General features: G+C 28.1%; 2 protein-coding genes across 4 annotated transcripts; one reads left to right on the top strand and one right to left on the bottom strand.

Moving 5' to 3' along the window:
* Positions 1–592: 592 nt before the first annotated feature.
* Positions 593–26129, bottom strand: LOC123297971 (UTP--glucose-1-phosphate uridylyltransferase). 3 transcript variants are annotated; one of them, XM_044879815.1, is made up of 6 exons: positions 18090–18241; positions 2767–3183; positions 2203–2631; positions 1993–2131; positions 1240–1649; positions 593–818 (listed from the first exon to the last, which is right to left on the bottom strand). In XM_044879815.1, exons 1-6 carry the CDS (start codon positions 18117–18119, stop codon positions 711–713), a joined length of 1533 nt encoding a protein of 510 aa, XP_044735750.1. In that variant the 5' UTR covers positions 18120–18241; the 3' UTR covers positions 593–710. The 3 variants fall into 3 exon arrangements, with proteins under 3 accessions (XP_044735750.1, XP_044735751.1, XP_044735752.1); XM_044879816.1 differs by lacking the exon at positions 18090–18241 and adding an exon at positions 25978–26129 and having other exon boundaries at positions 594–818; XM_044879817.1 differs by lacking the exon at positions 18090–18241 and adding an exon at positions 7140–7317 and having other exon boundaries at positions 594–818.
* On the top strand, positions 20822–24502 carry LOC123297618 (alpha-amylase-related protein-like). Its single transcript, XM_044879361.1, has 6 exons — positions 20822–21159; positions 21586–21894; positions 21954–22329; positions 23084–23416; positions 24225–24380; positions 24443–24502. Exons 1-6 carry the CDS (start codon positions 20822–20824, stop codon positions 24488–24490), a joined length of 1560 nt encoding a protein of 519 aa, XP_044735296.1. The 3' UTR covers positions 24491–24502.
* Positions 26130–26757: the final 628 nt, after the last annotated feature.

The following is a 26757-nucleotide window of genomic DNA, read 5'->3' as shown; positions in this document are numbered from 1 at the left end:
TCGACCAAAATGAAATGGGACCACACGGGAAGCACTAGCTTTCAAACAGATAAAGAATCATCAAAGTCGGTTCACCCAGTCGAAAGTTCTGAGGTAACAAACATAAAAAAAAATACAGTCGAATTGATAACCTCCTCCGTTTTTGTTTGAAGTCGGTTAAAAAAGGTAAAAACTATGTACAAAAGTAAAAATAATTTTCAAAACACAACTGTAACAAATTTTATTTTTGTAAAATATTAGGTACTGTACAATATTATCTTGTATTAATTTGTATTTTATATATTTATTTACAAATTCAATATTTTACTATGTTAATAATATATATTAAATATTTACAATAAAACAATTTAAGAAAAAATAATAATATGTATAACAATATTAAAAATGTATGCTGTTTGCAAATAGTACAATAATTGGGCATTATTTTTTATACAAAGCACTCTCATTGGCTATAAATTGAATTTTTAAGAAATAATCCTAATATGTAGACAGACACACATTAATATTTTACTATGTTAATAATATATATTAAATATTTACAATAAAACAATTTAAAAAAAAAAAAAATATGTATAACAATATTAAAAATGTATGCTGTTTGCAAATAGTACAATAATTGGGCATTATTTTTTATACAAAGCACTCTCATTGGCTATAAATTGAATTTTTAAGAAATAATCCTAATATGTAGACAGACACACATTATGTATTTAATGGGTGTAAATTCTAAGATTTCCGGATACTATTTTATTTTCAAGTTGTGCACCTGATGGAATATCAATTCGATCTCCATGATTAGCAATTATAATAACAGTACCCTGTAACAAAATTTTTTTATTAAATCGTTTTAGTATTTTCTAACCAATTTTTGATTATATTAATGGCAATGCAAATGAATATTCCTGATTTTATCGACTGTTTTAAAACTTTGTTAAGATTTTACAATGAAATTAAAAAATCCATTAGGATTTTACAATCAGTGAGATGAAGACACTGGCACAAAAAAACATTGACATATTGTAACAAAATCATTTTGCAAGTCTTGGCGTACATTTGAACTAATATTACGAATGAGGAGGAACACACTGTATATTTTATTAAAGAAGAAAAGTAGTTTAATAATACGTTGACATATCTCACTATACATTTTTTATCGATTTTTTTTTCCTTTGAGTTCCAAGAATTTCGTGTTTATTAGCTAATATGACTATTATAAATTAGATTGGATAAAACACTTACCTTTAAAGAAACGTTTTTACCAAATGTAACGTCACCAGAAACAGTTAAATGATCTAATTCCAACATATCTGGTATATTATCAAAACGTGCTAAACAATCTTTGACTTTAGCAAAATGATTATCACCCAATTTAATCAATGGTGTTGTTGGGAACATACGTTGTGGTGACATGACTAAAGAACCACTTTGTAAACTGTATACATTGCTCATGACTAATAGTAAATCTGATGTCTTCTTAACTGGTAAAAATCGACTACGTGGTACATTTATACCAATTGCTCCTTCAAAACATTTCATTGCAGCACCAACAGCTGTTTCTAATTGTATAACATTTATACCATTATCTAATGTTTTATTATTTACGATTATTTCCATATTTAATGTTTTTTCGTCTAGAACCCTTTGAATAGCTGAAAATAAATTAATATTTAAAAAAAAAAAATGAATATGAATTAATGTTTTTAACATTAACGTATACGAAGGGGAGGGGAAAATAACTCTTGAATTCGATTTTTTAAATTTTAATAGAAATTATAGTGGCATAATATGTTACACGAGGAAGTTACCTTTCAGAAAGTTTAATCGAAAGTTATTACTCATAAGGAAAGCGCTGAGTCTTTACTGTGTTTTGCTATATACTAACTAAATATTTCCTGTTCATTCCTATTTATTTCGATGCATGAATCGGAATTTCTTATTAGAGGAATTTCTTTTTATATTTCGATTATAGATCAAATAATTTATTTAACTTACCATCTAATTTCACCCATAAATTATTTGTATTGAAATATTTGAATGTTTTGACCGATTTAAAATCGTCGACATGGTCTTTAGGCACTTGTGCGATTTCAAGCAATCTCAATTTATTTTCATATTGCATTAAAGTACCACCCTAAAATGAAATGAAAAATAATTTGTTAGTATTTTAATATTTAATTACAAAATAAATTTTCTTTTACTTACCTTAACATCAGCCTTAGTCTTATCGGTCACTTCCATAACAAATTCAGATGATATATGTTGTGATGGGTTTAATAGTAAATTAAGAATATTGAGATCAACTGTTGCACCCAAATTATCAATATTGGATAAAAAGCAATATTCACGACCTTCAGCTATAAATTTTTTTAGTAAACCAGATCGTTCTAAACTTGAATAAAAGTCACCGTGTCCTGGTGGATACCATGCTTCTGAATCTTCATCAACGTTACAATTCTTAGCAATTGGTGTTAATGTTTCACGATTTATTCTTGGGCAGCACGATTGACAGAATGTAACAATTTCTACTTTGAATCCTTTATATTTTCGAATGATTTTTTGAGTATCTTCGTCGGTGTTAAATGAGTTCATGAGCACTAATGGCACGTTGACATTATAAGCTCTGTTGAGATGCTATAAAAAAATTATTCAGTCTAAAAATCGCTTGTTAAGATTATAAAATTTTAAGGAACCTGTATTAAAGCGGTTATTTTTGTTTCTAATTAATGAAAATTCCGAAAGAGATCAAGAATATTTTATCATACTCACTTCTATTTGTTGTACAGTCAAATCCAAAAATGTAAGTTCACTTCGTACAGGAATAACTGATTTAGGACCATGGCAACCCATTGACGTACCGAGACCACCATTTAGCTTAACAACAATTAATTTTCCCAGCATTTTACGAATTTCTTCCTGATCTGGTTGGGGCAAGGAAGTATAATCACGAACAGCATTTGTTGGTAACTTTTCAATTCTATTCCATTCAACTGCTGGTCCTTCTTCATTTAAAAATCTGCCAAATAAATTTGAAAAACTATCGAATTCCTTCTGCATACATTCTCGTTTTGATTCAGGTGCAGTTTTTACTAATCGTTCCAATTCATGATTTAATTGAATTTGTGCGTCTCGTAATGTTACTTCACGAAATTCTCGTGTTCCACTTGAACCACGTTGACTTCGAAGCTGTAACAAACATATATTATTAATTAAAACTTCTTTCCTTCGAAAATTTTAACATGGTTCATTACGATTAATTAATTAATTAATTAATTTATTTATTAATTTATTAACTAGCGCTTTTTTAAAAATTACCATGAAACACAAAATATAATATATAATAAGGCTTGAAGAAGAAATGGACTATCTTCATCAAGCTCTAATTTATGTTTTTGAATGTGTTATAAAGCATAGGGGCCGTGTGGAATTATAATTATTATAATATAAATTGGGACAATGTAATTACCTTTGCCCTTGAATTACTTGAAATTAGGACAATTATTTATCTCCATCAAAAAGTAAGGAAAAGCAAGAACAACTTTAACGAACAGAATAACGATTAAACCGAACAAGTACAAAAAATATAATTTACTCAAAAATTGTCTGGTACCGCGCTGTGACATTAGCATAGGTTGATTCGAGTGTAAAAAAGTCTGAAATGTTTTATAACAAAAAACATCATCATACCTAGACAGATCTTGCGTTTAGAAGTTCTCTAACTAGAGACACGCCAAAGACTCTCATGCTTATGCTTTACAAAAAATATTTTCCTAAATACATTAGGCTAAGTTTAGAGACACTTATGTCACCTTTGGGTCTTTAACCTTAGAGAATATCCACTATTGTAACAAATGGCAGATGTAATATCAATGTAGGAAAAATAATTAGTTTGATCAAAATAATAATTATAAATTAAATTTCAAAATTTACTTGGCATCTAATATCACCGCAGACCCCTACTCTGTTAATAGTTTGAAACCCATCACATTGCATTTTTGTACTAAAAGATCTTGAGTATTTTTTGTCGAAACGGCATTTGATTTAATACGAAAATGAAACATAACGTTTTTAATACATATTCAATTTATATTTGGACATTTCAAATTATCGAGTAAAAATTTGACAACTTGGTTTGAGTGAATTATACAGGGTGATCCAACAATTACGGCTGGATTTAATTCTAAATAAAATAGTTTTATAAAACAAAATTAAATATGGAGTTATATTCTTTTCAGTTTAAAGTGATTAAAAAATGATAGAAGTGAGCTGCTTAGCGTGAACAGGACTACGTCTAAACTTTAAAGTTATTTAAACCAAGGAATAAGCGCCAAGCGAATAATTTTTGCCTTCTATTTTCAACATATTTGTAATACTTCGATATTGCCATGAAAGTGAACGGTACGGGCGAAAACATCACGGTGCTGCCGATATATTCCTCTCAATTTATTTTTGCAAGGTCGCGACTGTTTTGCGTCACTTCAGGGCTAATAGTATTCGTGGATACATGTGCATAACGTGTCCATGTTTTACCTGTCTCGCTAGTTTTCAGGCGACAAGTTTACTGGATTAACTTATTAAGTTGCTTTAGGGTTCGAACTCCAAGCTATAAATTCTAATACGTATAAAGAAATGTAATATATGCAATAAATGGCCATGTAAATATATTACTGATTAGAATTTGAAATATGAAAATATTTGTACGATAACAATTTGATGTCACAAAAATTTAATAATTTAATGTCCATACATATTTTATAATGACCTTAAATGCCAAATGAAATTTTCAGAGTTTATCAACATTGTGAGAAACTTGGTATTTAATATTAGTATTTCTATATGTTAAATAAGGGAATGCCAAACAGTAACGTGAGGTATTAAAATACAGGGTGATGCAAAAATACCGTTCTTATGTGAATAATGAATAATTTTGTTGTTGTTAGTTTTAGTTTTCGGAATTTTGTAAAGAGAATTTTAATTTTTCAAATTTAGGATTTCAATGTTAATTAAATTTAGACACATATGCAATATTAAATTGTATGTTCTGTATCATTTAAAGTAGATCAACCATCAACCGTCTAATATAGTTCTAAATCTCTAGCAACATCATGTTTTGAATTGACCTATGTTGCCCATTTACGAACTCGACCTCATTCTTTACGTACTGAATGCGCTGTAAAATATTCAGCAGATATCTTTTTCGTTTTTAAGTTATCGTGTTGACAGACGGATGGACAACCGAAAGTGGACTAATTAGATGATTCTATGAACATCTATACCCAAATTTTTTTCGTAGCACCAATATTTTTTATATGATAAGTTTAGTCCCAAGTTTGTAACGCTAGAAAATATTGACGCAACGAACAAAATTTTGGTATAGGTGCTCATAAAATCACCTAATTAGTCTATTTTCGTTTGTCTGTCCGTCTGTCTGTCAACACGATAGCTCAAAATAGAAAAAAGATATCAAGCTGAATATTTTATAGCGTGCGCAGGACATAAAAAGTGAGGTCAAGTTCGTAAATGAGCAACATAGGTCAATTGGGTCTTGGGTCCGTAGGACCCATTTAAAACCGTTAGGGATAGAACAAAAGTTTAAATGTAAAAAATGTTCATTTAAAAAAATAAACAACTTTTGTTTGAAACGTTGTTTCGTAAACACCACTGTTTACCCGAGAGAGCGCAAATTATGTGCAAAGGTATTATTTATTATATTGGAATATCAGTTGCATCTATGTATGTTTGAGTATCTTTCTTTACTTTACATGACGTAAAAAACAATCGATTGCGTGATCAACACTGTCTTTACATGGTATTTCAACAATTAACTCAGTCAAATGTTTGTTTTCACTTGTTTTATATTATATTTTTTAAAAGAAATGAAAATCGAAAAATACAATATTTCCATTTTACTATATATTTTGCTAATTATTGGTATTTAGTTGAATTTAATTAAATTGTTAATTTTTAAAGAGTTACTGATATGATCTTGATTATAACAAAACTATTCTAGATTTTTTCAAAAATAAATAGTTGTAATGATAACTTTTATTAAAAAAGTTCAAAATTATACATAAATTTTAATTATCATCATAATTTTAAGTTTATTACAAAAAATTAACTTTTAAATATAAATAACAATAATACTAATTATTATAGTACTGTAGCCCGGAAGAAAATGACACCATGCCACGAAAGTAAATTCGATTTCAATATAATTGTTATTAAAAAAGTATTACAAATTTGAAAGAGACAAATTCTTTTAAGTAATACGAAATAATAATACGTTTTAAAATAATACGAAAACATTAAATTTATGTCTAATTAGATAATATTTATGTAACAACACCCACTTGTTCCGTTATTCAAAAAGTTTTTTATCTTCGTGCTAAACAGAGTACCGAATTTACTCGATTTGCTCTAGACAGAATTCGATGATGACCCATTGAAAATCTGAATTTTTTTAGGTGTTTATACTGTTGCCTAGTCAGTTTAGTTTTAGTTTGGCACTCTTGATAAATAATCAGTAACATTCATATTAATTAACGTTGTCAGTACCATGAAATTTAAAATTCAGTACTTTGAAAAGCGTTAAAATCAATAAAAATTCCTTATTCCCTGCAGTGTTTATTCGTAGTATATTCTCAAAGATTGGGTCTGCTACACTCAAAGAAGGTGATTTTTGCAGGACTCATATACCGCATTTAGGATAGATTTAAATTTAACAGTACTATTCGATTTTTATCACTGAAATTTTAAAATCTTTGGGAAGTTTTTTAAATTTCTTCCAAAGTTTTCAGCGCAATGGCAGATTAATTAAATAAGCATTTAATCCATTATTGGAAGAAAATATTTCGTCCTTTTCCGACTTTTTTTTTTTTAAATCCAAATCAAAAACATGAATTTTAGAAAGGCTTACTACTACTTTCAAGGTGATAAAATGTGTTTCTTATTATCGGGAAAATTTTTAAAATTAACGTAAAATATTCGATAAATAGTAAGCAATTAGACATGATTTCTTATTGTCATCGAAAATGTTCATTCGTTAAATATAATAATTAGAAAATATTTTTAAAATTTTCATCGACAATATGTTTCAAATTGTTTTTTTCGGTTATCCTTATTTGACCAAATATTTTCATTACCTTACTTATTATATCCATCATTTTGTAAACGATTTATTTAAAAAATATTAAACGGGTACTAAAATTAATTAATTTTGTTAACACTTTTCAATTAAACTTTATAATAATTACACTTAATTGTTAAGAACACGCACTCACAGATTAATTAACACAATTTAGTTTATTAGTCAAGTTTACTATAAACACATGTGAGACGTATTTTTAGTATTTATTTATTTAAAAAAAAATATATTGCCAAGTATGTATATGGATATCATATTTGGTACAGTAAACACAAACTATAATAATTATCAAGAATTTTTTAATTTAAAAAACCGCCAATTTATGACGTATGACACATACATTGCGCTATAGACCATTACACATATACAGACAACTTTATGTCAATAAATTATCATTTTGAAAAGTGATGATTGCAGTATATAATAAGGCATTTTCTACAATATTTGAAAAAAGTACTTCAAAATGTTGATTTTCCTAATAAAAAGCCACAAAAATTTTAAACCTTTTTTATTCTCGCAAAATTGCTGTCAGCCACTTTGGTGACGTAATATTGGTAAAAACAACAGTCGTGTATGTAATTATTATATGTATAAATAAAGTTGATGGTAACATAACCTACAATTACTATGAAAGTCATGAACAAATTAGTAATTAATGCATATTATTTTTGCCTATATGATGTCACATTATGGCGGCTCGTGTTTTAGGTCACGTGATATACAGATTAGAAATTACGCTTTTAATTTTAATATAATAAATCAAAAATGTGCTTTTATGACTCAAAATCAGAATATTTAAGTGTATTTCTACATAAATTTTAATTTTTATCAAATTTCATAATTTATTTTCACTACCGGAAGTACCCTATTGTATATGTAATACTTGGAATATTAAAATAATTTTTAATTATTATGTATTAATTTTAATATTTAAATGTCATTAATAACAGCAACAGTACTAATTTTTAGAAAAATACTAGCTGTTAAATCCGCTTCGCTGGGTTGTTTTTGCACATTTAAATATCAAAATTGTTAAATGAAAGACTTTTTTTTTAATTCTCTCTGTGTGTACGGAACAGTAAGATTTTTTGGCCGATCCCAATATTATGTCTACACTCTCTGTGTGAACGGAAAAGTAAGGGAAAGATCTATAGAAACCCATGGAACATTCCAGAATGTTCGAGAAAGTTCTAGAAAATTCGATAGAAATCCATAGAACATTCCAGAATGTTCGAGAAAATTCTAGAAAATTCGATATAAATCCATAGAACATTCCAGAATGTTCGAGAAAATTCTAGAAAATTCGACAGAACCCTATGGAACATTCCAGATTGTTCGAGAAAGTTTGATAAAATTCAATAAAAATCCATACAACATTCGAGAATATTCGAGAAAGTTCTAAAAAATTCGATAGAAATCCATAGAACATTCCAGAATGTTCGAGAAAATTCTAGAAAATTCGATAGAAATCTATGGAACATTCCAGTATTTTCGAGAAAAATCGAAAGACATTTGCGCCAGTAGCGCCATCTAGTGAAAATTGTACTATTGACAGTGGGGCCTATTGTACTATTAGAACTATTTTTTTAATCTATTTTCTATGAATTCCTAGATCATTTTTAATTCCACCCCCACCAAACTCCCTTATTCACAATGGGAGCCTAAGGGCTTCCCAATGACATAATCCCCTACCGAAGGTCAATGGTTAGTTTTAGGGAAAATCGGGGACATACAAACAAACACTCTCTTTTTATATATATAGATTTAATTCTGAATAAAAATAATTTCATATTTTACTTCACTGATATTAAAATTTGATACTTTTCTAATAAATCAAAATAGCAAATCTAAATAATCATTTATAATAACAATGTAAATGTACTTAATTGCCTTTATTATAGCTCAATTAACCATGTAATGCTCAATTAAACGCAATTTGAGCATAAAAGCAATTAAATATAGCAATATATTGAAACAATTAAAATCATTTAAACATTAAATTTATTTTTTGAAAATGAAATTACAGGTTTTGAAAATGCGGTTGGATTTTGTTTAACAAGTTTTTCGGGTTGATGTATGAGAATGGGTTTGCAGTGAGCGAACAATTGTAGGAAGCTGCTTGTTTTTGTTTCCCGTCCACTATATAGTTGCTTTTCGAAAACAAACTTTTTCAAGTAAATATGTTTTTGTAATGTGGTTCGTTTCCGAGCTTAACGAATTTTAAGTTAAAACAAATTTTTCAGTAAACAAATCAAGTTAGTCTAGTATATTTTATGTACCTCAAAGCTTTGAGTTATAAATTGAAATTTTAAGAACTTTGAGGAGGGAGTTTTTTCATTTTTCTCCATAAAAACATCTTTTTCTATTACGAATGTTTTTCAAAAATGAGAAAAGAAAGCTGAAAATTGTCTTTTATCCTTTTGTGGCATGATAGGATTATGGACAACTTATTCCTAAAGAGTATACAATAGTTATGGACGATTTGGTTAGGGTGAGAAAATGGGTTGGATTTAATAAGGGCGTTGTTGCAATAACGACATGGGTTATTTTGCCACTAAAGTTAGGTAAAACTTTTCACGACTCTATAAGTGTTTAAATCTTCTTACACAAAATCTGGAATTAGAAGACGAAAAATGAATTTTTGAACTCTCCATTTCGTTTCAAAATGATTTAAATATTCCTGGTTTTAAATCTACGGATCCTAGAAATAATGTTTTATCTATGGAATTATGAACGTAAATGATAAGACAAGATAAAAAAATTTAAAATTAATAAAAAAATATTAATAGATGATAAAGTATGATTAGCATTTTGTAGTTATCGGTTGAACAAAAAGTTAAGTACTTGATTTTCCAACAATACCTATACATTTTTTTTTTTCAACCGTAAAAAAGGTTGAAAATACATAATTAAATTTTTTAACTTAAATGGGGCGCACAAAATTATAAAATAAAAACTAATAAAGTTAATTGTTTAAATATTATGTATATGATTAATAATTTAGAGAATATTTTCGAATCCTTGACCTGACAGTCTGACTATATTAATTAAGTTCATGTTAGACTTTGAGTTGAAATCGTTAAGACAGTTTATGGTTCAGATCGAAAGTGGTTAGAGAAGTTGCATTAATTTTTTTTTGCCACAAATTCATATATGAAAGACTAATTCATCTAAAGTATATTTAAGGTAGTACTATCGGTAATGGACTTTGCATTAAGAATTTAATGAAACTTGGCATAGTTGACCATTATTATATCATAATTAACCAGTTAAATTTTTAGGGGCCTTTAGAGAATTGAAAATATGAACGTCCAGTTTTATGAAATAAAATAAAATCAATTATTGCCCATAAGGATCAATGTTAAAATATATTTAATATAATAATGGGGTTTAACCTCCGTTTTTGTGACGCATGCCTAATCACAGAGGCCACTCACATCATTATTTGTTCATCTTTATTTAATCAATTACAAACATATACAATTACATTTTTGATGTGGGTGGAGTCGGTTACTTCGTTCTTATCCAAGCGACGACAATGTGATCAAATCTGCACTCCCATTAATTATAAGTGTTCACACTGCCGCTGCCTGGTTTCGAACCCGCAACCTAAGTCTAAATAATCCTACGTTCTAAAACTAGCGCTTTAAACCGCACGGCCATTTAGACCCTTAAAATATATTTAAAAAATCTTTTTTCAGTTCTCTGAAGGCCCCTAAAAATTTAACTGGTTGATTATGATATAATAATGCACAACTATGCCAAGTTTCATTAAATTCTGAATGCAAAGTCTATTACCGATAGTACTACCTTAAGTATTTTTTTTAAAATTAATAATTCCATTTTTTTAGAAATAGTTTTGGAGAAATCTATGAAAACTTATCGTCCATCTACCGTTTTCCTATAAGACCAATGTTAAATATGCCTACTTTTGAAGTAATTTATTTATTTAAATAATCAGGCAACCCCCGCTAAAATTTTCAGAATTAATTTAGACTTCAACTTCATATAAAAACAAATCAAGCCTTTTATCCAGAATTGCTCAGGTGCTCGTACATCCTTAAGGAAATTTCATAACATGTTTGCCGCCTTGTTACTACATCTATGCTTTGTTATATAACAACATCCATGGCGTTGTTGGCGCAAGCCATAGTCCGCCTCTAGAAAAACTCTCGAATCACATTAATATTTATTTATACACCGAGTATTCAAAGAATTAATTGATAATCTCATTTCTACTGAGTGTAATTACAAAAATTAAGTGTATTCCCCTCATACACACTACGTAATGTATATTTTAAAATTAATGATTTTTAAAAGCAATCAATGTAATATCTTCATTGATCATATTTATTATAGTCTAGAGGCAAGTTACTTTTACTTTACAAAATATGAATCAGAAATATCTCTTAATAAATGTTAACTAAACCCGAATATTAATTTTCGGAAACAGTGTTATTAATAAGCTGGCTCAAAAAAGAAGATAAAAGGTTGTTTGTGGGTTACGAGTTTTAAGGAAATTCCTTTCGAAGAGTTCTAGCAATTTGTCAAGTAGATGCTACTACCCATAGACAACTAATTATAATATAGATAAGAAACTTGAACTGTTTTTACCATGTGAGTTCCAAAAACTTATCACTCTGTTCAAAAGATTTCACTACTGTAGATCAAGTTCTTAATTTATACAGTATAGGCAATGAATATTACAAAAACGTTGTATGTATCACATAAACTTTCTAAATTTCTACAATCATTTTGATCATAGTTGCCTGGTCAAATTTGACAGAATAATACAAAAATTTATCTGAAATAGTGTCAAATAAAATATTAATTAAAAATTAAATAGTTATTAAGATGGTTTTTCATTGTTGTGTGAAAGGTTGTGTAAAAACACAGAAGCATATTAGTTTACATGTGATTCCTAAGAATTTTGAGGTAAGTAAAAAAATTGTTGACTTCGATAGAAATATTCTTGAAAGACTTAATTTTTCAGTAGTTTAAAAATTGGACAATAGCGATTGATCGAACGGACATCGAATACTCGAAACGTGAAAACTATCGTGTCTGCGATTTACATTTCGCAGACGAAATTAAACTCCAGGCTTCAACAGGAAAATTGCGAACTAACTTAAAGCCTAATGTTTTTCCTAGCCTCCACTTAAGTAGTAAGTTAAAATCCTTATATAACTAACGTATGTTTAATTTATTATTGTATGTAGGTCTTATAGAAGAACCACGAATGTAGACACAATTTGATTATAAGGTAATTTTTATTTATTTTAGGTTCACAATTTTTACATGCAGAGACCTCGAACATAAATTTGAACAAAACTGCATCAAAACGACCTGGTGAGTGAATTTAATTGTTAGATACTAACAATTATAATTTAAAAAGTAAATATAAAAATATAGTTATGAGAATAAAAATAAAACCTAAAGAGATATTAAATATTCATTAATGAATTTTTTAACTTGTTATGTCTACTGAATAAATCGTCATGAAACACAAGTTTATTTCCTTAAACGCTTGGAAAATATAGCTTTTATTAGCGTTTATTTTAAAGGAGAACTTTTGATAGCGAACCACCATCCAATTCTGTATGATTTTTCATGAGAAGGCATATTTTGTGCTCATTTACAATCTGTTTGGATTCAATTATACTTTATTAAATCACAAAAAATGGAATTGTTATTGAAATTTAGGAGCTTTTGTACTTTTTCACTATTTGACACCTAAAATCATAATATTATGTATATAGAACATGAGTTTTTTAATTGTTGTTCAAAAATTTTTTAATAATTTTTATAAATAACGGCAAATTTAAATGAAATCAATTTTTAGGATCGCCTATTGCTTCTACGAGTCGAAAGATTATGGCCCTAAATATCGAAGATGAACAAATTCGACCTGCGTTTCAAATAGGTTTGTTGCCAACCTTGTTTCTTTTTTTTTCTATTTTATCAAAAATCTATATTTTATTTTCATAGATTTGAAGAAAAAAATTTATTTACTAAAAGAAGGAAATGTGAGAAGGGTGAAAGAACTATCGAAAACAGCAAGAAAATATTACCATACTGCGTAAGATATATTTAAACTTGCTCGAACACGGATGCAAACATTTATTAGTTTTAATTTTAGTTGTAAGAAACACTATTTAAAATTTTTATTTGTAAATAGAATGTTTTTTTTTATACAAGGGTGTGAGTTTGGAATGTAACTAATATTTTGAGGGGAATAGATTTAAGATTTGCTAATGATAGGATTAAAAAATTAGCTTTACGTAAATATAAAAAATATAAAATTAGACATAAAAGTATAAACAAAAATATAAGATTAGTTGTTTAATAAATTTATTTTATAATTTAAAAGCGTTTTTTTTTTCTTTAAAATAATTAATTATTTTTTGTTTTACTGTTTTAAGCACATGTTTTGGAAAAAAGATATTTGATAGCATTTCAAATAAAAATTTGATACCAAAACATGTTCTAAAACAGTAAAACAAAAAAAAAAAGTAAAAATATAAATATAAATTGTATTTAGAATTTGGCATTGAGTATTTTAAAAAAGGCGGTCAATTGATTGAAGCGCTATCTCGTGAACAGAGTGAGAACTAAATCTCAAGTTTCCTTGGTGATGATAGAGATGCCTATCTATAGTATAATATAAATATTTATTATCTATGCTACTACCTATCAAATATTATTGAAATTCAAAAAGTGTGCTGGTAGGACCATCTTCAATTTTGCCAACTAATGCCAACCCCCTTTATTATATCCACCCCTTGGGTCATCACTCATTTTGAAAGAAAAAGCGAATTCACCAAATTTTTTGAGCGAGTGCGGGTACTACATATTCTTTACTATGATTAGATAACTTTTAATGTTGACATAATAAACACTTTATAATGACTTGTAATATTTTGTTGATATAAAAATTTCAAGGTTGATATCTTCAAGAGATTCATATTTTTTCAAAATAAATCAAATGAATTAAAATATATGGATGCTGTTTTTATACGAATCACTCTTATTTACTCATTTTGAAAAGGCATCTTCTTCCTATTTATAACTATAACGAATTAAGGTAGTACCTACACGAAAGTGATATTCCAAGAATTTCTCAAAACTCAGAATATAAAATATTTAATTCATAATACACTTGCTGTTAAAATTAGAAGATGATTTACCATGCCATACATGAGATATTCGCAATTAACAAGTGACGCAATTTGTACGTGTACATGGGAGAAGTGTATAAAAATACACAAATTTACAAATATTATATTTATTTACCAATGAATGACGTCCACCATCTCTATGAAAAACTAATATAATGTAGAATACTATATTTAGAAAATATATAAATAAAAATAAAAATTATTTACCATATAGTTTCGATAAAAAACTTAAATAAATAACTCGTTTTAGCGATGATTTTTGTGGAAAAGATATGAAGACTAATGTTAAAGGCATATGTCATAGTGTGTGTGTTTATATGTATACTAGAAACAGTAGTGAGGAACTACAGTCTTGTGAAAATAATATATGGTATATGTATAATAGTCATAGCACAGTTAATGCACTGAATGATAGTATTAGTCCAAAACTTTTTGACTGGACGGTCGCGGAGGAACTACCTTAATTACAACATATTATTGAAATCTGTACATATATTTATCCTGTGTAAAACAATCCCTACCCCTATTTCGAGTGTTTTGGAAGAGGGATAAGTGAGAGAGATTAAGGCTATAACGCGATGTTCTTTATTTTTAAGCCCAGCTAAGCAAGTGGATGTCCAGCTAATTATTCATATATATTCGCTGCTCTAATAGATAGACTTCGAGTTCAACTCAAGTGCAATAGCTTTCTATTATCATTGAGAATAGAAAGCTAGCATCGAATGGGAAAATTTTACCCAACACATGGAAACTTATCGTCTTTTTAATGAATTTTTTATCCAGTTGAGTGATTTTTATTTATTATTTTATAATCCACATAAGTACGAGCAAAAAATTTCGTAATCGAATTTTTAATTATGTCACACACTTATTTTAAACATTATCAACGATAAGTGCCTTATATTATTTACACGATCTACAAAAAAACTGATGATAAGTGAATATAACGTCATTACATATTACTTCATTTTGCTAATTATAAACTTTTGGTCATTAAAATTCGAAAGGTGTGTTTTACAAGCCCCTATATCGCATTGATTTGTCCTTTTGATAATTTTGAAGGAGAAAACAAGCCAGATAATCATAAAATCACTATAATTGGCTTGTAAACCGAAATTATTTTTAACAAATTTTAGAACGCTAATAATAAATGTCATTTACGACGCAGTAGTGGAATTCCATAACACAGTACTCAGGAGTAATAAAATTCCACTACTGCGTCCTAATTTTGTTTTATTATCGGCCTTCCAAATTTTTTTTATCTTTTAATATTTTCCATAGAAAAATATTCTGATGTCTAAAAAATTGCCAATATTATTGGCATTGCCATCAAAAATGTCAATTATTTGAGATGAAATTTTAATTAAAAAAAACTGGAACAGAATACGACTCGATAGCCTCGCTCACAATTGAGCGACCTAAAACTATATAAACTCTACCATCACCCATAGTGAAGACCTCAAAATGGATAGTCTTAGTAATGTAAATGTATCCTTGAAAAAAGTACCATAAAAATAAAATTTAAAAGTAATAAAAATATGATAAGAGTTTACTTTTAATTATGTATTACTAGCTTGATACCCGTACGGTTCACTGGGCTTAAAAGTAAAACCACCTCCTTATAAGCCTCTACCTCTCTTTAATATATTCGCAGTTTTCAATTTTGTTTATGTGTCATAATTCATTGAGTATGTCAGAAAAGAGGGCTATGAATTGTCTGGCATTTACTATTTTAACTTTTTACAGAAATCTTTAATTTATGGCTTACAAACAACTTTAATTAAATAAAACTGTTTATGATAACATAGGTATGCTTATTAAGTCTTAACACAAACAAACATCCTTACTTTCACATTTATAACATATACGGATTTTTTTAAGAAAAAGAGGTCAAGTATAATGTATACTTATATTTTTTTGTCATATTTTTGCTAGAAGCGAAAAACTTCTTTAGTGTACGATTAGAGATTAGCCAAACATGCTTTATACTCTGATATGTATACTACTATAATAAAGCTGAAGAGTTCTTTTGATTGTTTAAACAAAAGATATTAGCACAAAATTGTTTTGTGCTAATATCTAAAACTACCATTCGGATTCCAATAATTCTTTTTGTAAATGAAAGCTACATTATCAGCGGGTATCATAGGTACTAGGTAGTATTTTATTTTAAAAAAAAAAACGGTTCCGCATCAGAAATTAAATTGTGAACAAAAGTGAGGATGAGAGAGAGCAACTGAAAAAAGGCTATAAAGCAGTAGTCAGTGTTTTAAAAGTTGAAATTGCAAAGCAAAGCGAGCAGGCAACTGTTATTCTAATTGATAAAGTAAAAACGTAAAATATGAATATATATTCGTGTTTCACATCGTGATATCAATTGATGAAGTAAGAATTTAAAAATATAATAAGAAATCCTTAGGGCATCTATGCTGGTATTGCTTATTTGAAATGATAATTATATAATTATTATGAATTGATAATTTAATTATCAATTCCTTTATAAAGAGTAATTTTATTTTGTCCTTAAAGTAAAAAAAACCTTGAAATTTGCATTAAAAACATTGAAGATTATACAATCAGAAGAAATTATTATATATTTTTTAAGTTATTATCCTTCGTCAGGAAAGCTCATAATTTGAATACATGTTTTTTAATTTCCGAGTCTATAATCGCTTTACAATTTAAAGTATACTCAATGTCACAAAAAATGCTCGTTTTAAAACATTCTAAGTGTTACTATTATAACATAACATATGATGCGTACGCTTAGAATGTTTTAACTGTGGCACTTTTTCTGACAGTGAGTGTACATTCAAAAATAATTATTTTTGTTTTTTTATTGTGCCACTAAAACAAAATTTAAATGTCCATAAACTAGGTCATTAAAGGCATTTATTATGGGCAAATTGATAAAACATAATTTTAAATTTAAAGCATTAAATTTAAAAAAAGAATTGTGTAATTCATATTTATGTAGCATACTGCCAAATTACTAGTTCCATGATCGCGGAAACGAAACACTAAAAACAGTCAAAGATCGCAAAATTTGAACAGTAAGACGGATTTGAATGCGCTTTTCTACATTCGATTCGTTAGAGCGCCAAGGAATTTTCTGACCTAAACTGATTTATAAGAAATGAAAAATATGCAATTTGCATAAATAATTTGCATTTTAAATTAACCGTAAATATACTAAATTCACAATTCGGTTAATAGGTCAGAATTGATCTCCGAGGTATCTCAGCAGATTTTTATTCACTAGGCTAATTTACATTTCTACAGATAATTACAACAAATCAGCGATAAGGGAAGGAAGTAAACAACTAACAAAACATTAGCTCTCATTAATTATTATTTACTAATTTTTTGATGGGGAATTATTGTTTTTACACATTTGCGTAATCATTTTTTCAGTCTATGTATTTCAATTTTCAAAAAACGATTGCACACGAAAAAGCTTGTTGCTATCAACTTGCTGTTGATAAATTTTGAGTTGAATCGGGTCTCACAATAAGAGGATTATAGAGGAAGAAAAACACTTCGATATTTATTGGTTAATCAAAATCAAAGTTGCAAAGAATACATTTTATCAACAGGGAATTATTGACCTGCTGTCTAATGGTTTTTACTTATCGCGGCTTCAAACAACTTTCAAAGCTCTCAATTACATTGAATACTTAAATAAATACGTATTTTTACCGCAAATTTTCCTCTTTTATGAGAAAATATTTGAAATAATTGAAGAACTAAATCATTTTAAATTTACTTACAGTTGTTAATATATCAAGTTGTGGTGGCATTTTGAAAGAAAAAATAATTCCACATAAAACAATTCTTTTTGTAACGCATAAAACTCACACAAGCCGCACACTTTTAAAATTCTTTTATACACATCAATTGATGAAATTTGCACTTAAATAATAAATTAACCAGAGAAACATATACAATACCTATTATAAGTTGTGTAGTACATATTTACGCGCTGCGCAAATATATCACAATTATTAATTCCATGGAAAATACAAGGTTAAATTTTTTAACAATAATCATACCTAAACATTACAAAGCACTAAATTTGTGGATCATTAATTAATATTTATATTTATAGATTTTTTTTTAAATCGCGATCTGCAAAAAACAATAATTATCTAATAATTACAAACATGTAATTAATTATGATGATTTGGATAAATAAATAAACAAGTTGAGGATGACAATGTAATTGCAATAACTAAACATGCAACTTTTTTTGTATTGTAAGTTTGTAAATAAAAGAAATTAGCAACAATAGTTTAGTTAAATATATAAATATATAATATGTAACAGGGCCGTAACCAGGGTACATAGTGGCAAGTATTTAGGTTGCGCCTTATATATATCGGGTTCGGCCGTTGATGAAAATTCATTTATAGATGGTATTTAGCAGAAGAATAAAGGCAAAATTTTGTTTATAATAAATAAAGTTATTGTAGCCCTGGCCCCTTAATTAAACACATAAGAGTGATAGCTAGCAAAAAACTGACATCACAACTGAAAAGACTGACCCCAAACTAGTGGGTTTCAAAAAAAATTCCAATAAGATCGGATCAAGTTTGCCTATGTTATCAAAAAAATCAAATTTTTCAACTTTATGACGTCATCAGAATCCAAAAAATTTAATTTTGCTCTATCAAATCCAAATTTTATCCAATTTTGATAAACCAAGTATGTAATCCTACTAAATTTGAGTCATACTTTTCAAATTTTTGATCAAAATTAACCTAGCTCTAATAGGTTTCAAGAATGTGGAGTCCTGGTCCTGGAATTAAGCACATAAGTTATAGCTAGCAAAAAACTGACATCACAACTGAAAAGACTGACCCAAAACTAGTGGGTTTCAAAAAAAATTCCAATAAGATCGGATCAAGTATGTAATCCTACTAAATTTGAGTCATACTTTTCAAATTTTTGATCAAAATTAACCTAGCTCTAATAGGTTTCAAGAATGTGGAGTCCTGGTCCCGGAATTAAGCACATAAGTGATAGCTAGCAAAAAACTGACATCACAACTGAAAAGACTGACCCAAAACTAGTGGGTTTCAAAAAAAATTCCAATAAGATCGGATCAACTTTGCCTATGTTATCAAAAAAATCAAATTTTTCAACTTTATGACGTCATCAAAATCCAAAAAATTTAATTTTGCTTTATCAAATCCAAATTTTATCCATTTTTGATAAACCAAGTATGTAATCCTACTTAATTCGAATCATACTTTTCAAATTTTTGATCAAAATTAACCTAGCTCTAATAGGTTTCAAGAATGTGGAATCCTAGTCCCGGAATTAAGCACATAAGTGATAGCTAGCAAAAAACTGACATCACAACTGAAAAGACTGACCCAAAACTAGTGGGTTTCAAAAAAAATTCCAATAAGATCGGATCAAGTTTGCCTATGTTATCAAAAAAATCAAATTTTTCAACTTTATGACGTCATCAAAATCCAAAAAATTTAATTTTGCTTTATCAAATCCAAATTTTATCCATTTTTGATAAACCAAGTATGTAATCCTACTAAATTTGAGTCATACTTTTCAAATTTTTGGTCAAAATTAACCTAGCTTTAATAGGTTTCAAGAATGTGGAGTCCTGGCCCCGGAATTAAGCACATAAGTGATAGCTAGCAAAAAACTGACATCACAACCGAAAAGATTGACCCAAAACTAGTAGGTTTCAAATAAAAATCCAATAAGATCGGATCAAATTTGCTTGTGCTATCAAAAAAATAGAATTTTTTAACTGTATGGCGTCATCAAAATCTTTCCGCTGAAATGAAGCAACAATACTACGCGCTATAATAGCCTCTACAAGACATGTGAAGGATATTACTATATAATAATATAAACAACTTTTGTTTGAAACATTTTTTCGTAAACATCATTGTTTACCTTTGAGAGCGCAAATTAAGACAAAACTTTGGTGTTCATTTGTCACAAAACTATAAAAGGGGATTGAAAACTTGTAGGTAACTTCAACTAGCGGTCTTGTAAAAAATTTACGAAAAACAAAAAAAAACATTTAGAAATTATTTTGAAAATTTTCGAACAAAAAAAAAACAAATGGCGGTTGATGGCAAATGGCACTTTCTATACAGAGTATTTGAACAATTATTTCAGTCAATTGTTTGTTTTCACTTGTTTTTTAAATTAAAAATAATTATTTATTCAATTTTCTACTATTCTCTACTATTAAGCTTTTACTATTCTCTTGTTATAATCCTATGATAACATTATTTGTTTAGTCCTCGGCACAATATTAAATGTTCATCATGTCAAAGGTTATCAATTAAAGAAGAATATTTTTTGCAAAATAAAAGAAAAAATATTGTATAAATAAATACATTTTTTATCGAAACTAACTAACAATAATATTAATTTTTTATAACTTCTGAATTGTGTTTTTACAGAAAAAGATAGGATATTTATTAAAAATCAGATTAATTCTATTTTTATAGAAATTACATTAATGGATTCACAAAATCTTTCTAAATTACTTTTAATATTATTTATACTTTTAACAAAGTCATCTTTTGGTCGAAAAAATCCACATTACTTGGATGACCGTACAACGATGGTTCAATTATTTGAATGGAAATTCGATGATATTGCTTTAGAGTGTGAACAATTTTTAGGGCCATATGGTTATGGGGGTGTACAAATATCACCAATCACTGAAAATCTTATTGTTCCACAAAGACCATGGTGGGAACGTTATCAACCTATAAGTTATAAATTTATAACTCGATCAGGAAATGAAACACAATTTCAGGAAATGGTAAAGCGATGTAATAAAGCAGGAATCAGGTGAGTCAAAAAAATAAGTATTAAGAATTTTGTATATCTAAGGGTCTGGATGAGAAAATTTCTTTCATTAGAAATTTTGACGTTGTTTTGAAATAAGAAATAGATAATTCCATGTTTTGAAATTGATGAAATTTGAAGTATAAACTAGCGCCTCCAAAAGAGTTAGTTACAGAACTAAAAAATGAAATGGCGCAAGCGCATACTTGTCAGATTTATACTTCGTACAATGATTTCATTTAGTTCCCAGGCACTCATTCTGGGGCGCTGAAAATGCTTCAATATCTAGTTATATAGAAATCAGTGATAATAATAAAAAGCCAGTGTGGGATTAAGAAACAGGTTGTTCACACTCTTTTCCGATTTCGCCGGGAGTTTCTCAGCTGGCCATTTAGAAGGAGTATTTTACATATGGATTTCAAATTTCAGAATATTTGTAGATGTAATTTTAAACCATATGACAGGCAACGATTTTTATATAAAAGATTATCGAACTGATATTGTGAATGGAACAGGTGATTCAATAGCAAATCCAATAAAAAAATATTACCCAGGCGTTCCATATAACAGTTCACATTTTCATGAGTCATGCAAATTATCCAGTTTTCAGAATAAACATGAAATTAGAAATTGTATGTTATTCGGACTAAACGATTTAGATCAATCAAACAAATTCGTCCAAGACAAACTTGTTGATAAATTAAACCGCATGATTAATGTGGGTGTTGCTGGCTTTAGGTAATATTTTTATTTCATATCAATGATTGCCCAGACATTAAACAAAACAAAATATTAAGAATTGATGCCGCAAAACACATTTTACCCGAAGAATTGGACGCTATTTATAATCGACTAGATAATTTAAGAACCGATTTTGGATTTCCGATAAATAGTCAGCCGTTTATTATTCAAGAAGTACCCGATATGGGAGGTGATTATGAAGCAGTAAAGAGAGAAGAATATATACCGATTGGAGTTGTGACTGAATTTCGGTTTGGTAAAGAGCTTACTGATCATATTAAAGGTGGCAAAGAATTGAAATATCTCAAATCTTTTGGTACTTCTTGGGGTTTGATGGACAGTACAAATGGTTTAGTGTTTATTGATATTCATGACACTCAAAGAGATAAAGATAGAGGAATATTGTTTTTCAAAGATTCCAAAAAATATAAGGTATTTATCTATAAGTAATCCTATAAAAGACCTTGAATTTGAAAAGTGTTATCTCGGAGGTCACGAGACAAGATCAATGTATCGAGCTCACGACGTAACGAAGCGATTATAGTATACCTAAGATAGTAAATTGAGGTGCGGATACAGAAATTTTTTTAAGAGAAGGCAACACTAAAAAGCTCAGAAATTCTGTTCAATTGTCAAACAAGTCCGATTTTTGCAATTTTTGGATCAAAATTACTCTAGGAAATGATTTTTGTCCTAATTTGAGGCAACCATATACAATTAAGTACCTCTAAAAATTCCAAGTTTAAAAAATGAATTGCATCTTATTTATTTATTTTACATACATTAGAGCTGACTGACCAGCTCTGTTCTGGCATTTAACTGACTGACTGCCATAACTGTTATTTATAGGCAATATACAATCTGTACAACAATTTTCAGCTTTAGTAAATTCATTTAAATACCACGAGAATCATGACCGTTTTGATAGCATATATCTGACCCCTGTTCTACCGTTCGGTTGACTGATCGCAGTATGTGTGTACACAACTACTATAACCAATCCTCAAATGAGCAGATTTAATAAATTCAGAGAATTTTTTTGGTCTGGCTCTTAATCCATGCTCTCTATACAAAGTGTCAAACTCTACAAAATTTTTATCTGATTTTTCCTGCCCTTTACTTACCCACGCAACCTAATTTTCTTTTAGGAATACTTTATTCAAAAGCTAAATACATATTTTTGTAGATGGCTGTTGCATTTATGTTAGCTCATCCACATTCAAAACTACCTCGGCTTATGTCTAGTTATGATTTTACTGATAAAAATGACAGTCCACCAAAAGATAAGGACGAAAATATTCTATCACCAATATTTAACGCAGATAAATCATGTGGAAATGGTTGGATTTGTGAGCATAGATGGAGACAAATTTATAATATGGTCGCATTTAAAAATACTGTGGGTGATGCACCCTTAACTAATTGGTGGGATAATGGAAGTAATCAAATTGCGTTTTGTCGTGGAAATAAAGGATTTATTGCAATTAATAAATATGGTGATTTGAGACAATTTTTACAGGTGGTGATAATCATTGATAATTTAATTCTAGATAACATTTATATCAATGGAATTATCCTTCTTTTATTTTTTTTAGTTAAAAAAATCTCTATTATGATTCTTAACTTCCTTTATGCAACAATCGAGGCAAGAAAAGAAACGCTTATACTTTTAGTAGCCAATTAAAAAATTTGCCAGTCTGTGCCAGATTCAAGTTCATTAATTAACAACTGACAACTTCTTTTTTTTTCATCGTTTTGAAATTTTTATTTTTTAATTATTTTTAGAAATTTTCTATTATTATCTTCACAACCCGAATCTAAGAAGAAAAATTGCAAACTATTTTTCTAATTTTTATAAAGTAGTTCTTTCCCTACAATTCATTCTAAAATTATTGACCTATTACCCATTCTATACGTGTATACATAGCTATACAACTACACTACATACAAGTAAGTTTTTTTTACTGCGTAATGTAGTGTACACTACTACAATCAGATACAATAAAATTAATAAACGTATACACCCCTTCATTAAAAATAATACTCTAAATGTAATATTTAATTTAATATTTCAGGGAAACTACACGGTGAATAATTTTTTTTTTTTTTAATGATTCTAAATATAATATATTATTCCAAATATTAGTTTTTTGTAAAACGATAACTCTCCTTCCTATGCTACGTGTGTTAAAAATGTCATTTTTAATTGCAATTATTTAAATTTAAACTGCGTTTAAATTACTTATGTTAAAAGTTTTGAAGATTTCTTAAAATTTTGTTTAAATGACCCAACTACTTTAAGATACTAACAAGATTATTACTTGCAGACTTGCTTACCATCTGGAATCTATTGTGACATTATTTCCGGTAATTTAGAAAATAAACGATGTACAGGAAAAACAGTAAGGGTTAATGAAAATGGCATTGGATTGATTGACTTACATGGATTAGAATTAGACGGAGTGGTCGCAATACACATACATGTTGGTTTCAAAAATAATTCATAATTTAAGTCTTTTATATATATAGTTTTTACGTATTTCAGGCTAAACTCTCTGATGATTTAAATGGTACGTGTATTTCGGTATGGTAATTCATTCAACATATTGAAATAAATGTCAATTAAAGTCATACAAAATTATCGAACAACAAATATCGCGGAATCATCTTTTTATTCGTAAACAAGTATCAAAAGTTCTCCAGGCGAAAACCTAGTCCAACTTTTTTAAATAAATTTCCTTTTTGCCTTTTTTCAGCAAGTAATTTATAATACTTAATCAATTAATTGTACAAAAATATTATTTCAAATACAAGGACAGGCGATAAAACAATATTTTCATTTTTATATTAAGTTGTTAACTTTAGAAAATAATTTTCAATTAATTTGAACTCGAATCAACACAATAATTTAAAGATCAAATGGAAAGACTTGGGAAACAAAGCATTGCAAAAACTTGTTACTCACAAAAAAATTTTAGGGCCAAATAAACTCAATTATTGGGATTTAAAAAACATGTTTAAACATGTTTTTCCCCCCCAAACAAACCTTACCCTCTTTTTAATTCCCTCTAAATACCTATTATTTTGAATCATGTAGAAAAGTCGAAAGAAATAAAATATATTCCCTTTATGTAATACAAATTGTCTATACTGCTTGAGAAATGAAAGACACTTCGCATTTCACATTTTCAAATTTAAATTCAAGAAAGTTTTAGAATAATAATTATACACATTATGTACGACAGCCAATTAATTCAAGCAATAATATTCATCCTTATAATCAGAAGCCCGTTCAAAATTTATAATGGAAATTATAAATTTGTTACTCAAATTTTAGGCAATCAAACTGAACTAACAAAACTTGGATAATACATAGTAAAAACCATTCCCTATTATTAGTTCAATAGTCTGAAACTGGGTTTTTATCATTTGCAGAACTAAGATCAGATAACCAAGAAATTTGCATAATTTAATCTAACCTTAAACTCACTTAATCCAACCAAATTAATCATTTTTCAACCTTAAAACAAAAATTACCAAATTTTGAAATTTTGGCAAGAATAAAAATTTACTATATTACAAAAGTTTATTTATTGCATTTTAAATTTAAAATAAACCAGAACCATTTATTTAACACTAATTAATAGTTTATCAATAACAAATCGAGATTTCTGATTATAATTTAAAATTAATTAGAATTAATATTATCTGGATCTCAATTACTTTTGTCGTCTTATAAAATAAATGATAATGAATTCTATTCATTTTTTATTAAATTGTTGATAAACAAATATAACAAATTCTAATTTCAATTGAATAATACAAATATTCTGATATAATTTTAAAAGTTTATAAATAGATAAAGCATTTTATATAAATTACAATTTAAACATTTTTTCAAAAAAATTTTTAAAGCTATTTTCAAATTATTTAAAAATAATTTACATTGACAGCAGTTATGTCTCGGTCGTCGCAAGGTCATTAGACCATAGATAAAACGTTTCATTAGACAATTAACCACAAAAAGGATCAAAGTGTAAATTGATAAAATTTTTCTAAAAACAAAAAAACTTTACTTACTTTTCTGTCATCGACTTGCAACATTTTTTTAACTTTTAACGTACTTCAGCGAACCTCGCGCACAAATTTTATAAATTTTCAATATAAATTCATTCAGACTTCGTTAATTGACTAATGCGCAAGCGGTTTAAAGGCTGAAGCGCTTTTAAACGTGTAGCGTCATCTATGCCTATTAATTATAGAAAAACATTTTTCGAATGATTAAAAATAATACTTCATAAGTTGTAATTAGAAGATACCTAAATAGAACCATTCGAGAGTGTGTTCAAAATAAACAACTTTCTGCATTTACGTCGTACGAAAACAACATCGGTTCAAGAATAGTATGTTGTGAACGTTATTGCATAATCTATTCAACAGCTTTGATTGAAAATTTGGTATCGCTTTCTTAAAATAAACTACTATGTCTTTTTTTTCCATATTTTTCGGCATTCTCAGAAATGTTAAAAAATAATCCGCGGAAAAAATTGACCCGATAACCCAATCCGTTCTTGCCAATATTGAGCATATTATTTATATTATATAGATACGTATTATTTGAGGAGTATAAGGCTGAGGTCACGCTAGAAAAATTTGTTATACGAAAGTCTTAAATACTGAGCAGTTTTGCTTTAATTCAAACTACCAAAAAAGCCCAGCAAGTATTAATTTAATTCAACTTTGATTAATAATAATTTGAGTGCAAGGAGTAAATTTTTCCCACTTGAATAATGAAACTTACTTTAATCTAATAGTGGGGTGTTATGAGTTTGAAATTTCTGATTTTGAGCTGGCCTAGGA

The sequence above is a fragment of the Chrysoperla carnea genome, chromosome 4 (assembly GCF_905475395.1).
Source record: "Chrysoperla carnea chromosome 4, inChrCarn1.1, whole genome shotgun sequence".
NCBI classification, from domain to species: Eukaryota; Metazoa; Arthropoda; class Insecta; order Neuroptera; family Chrysopidae; genus Chrysoperla; species Chrysoperla carnea.
The sequence above is the reverse complement of the archived record's forward strand: the minus strand, read 5'-3'. Positions and strand labels throughout refer to the sequence as shown.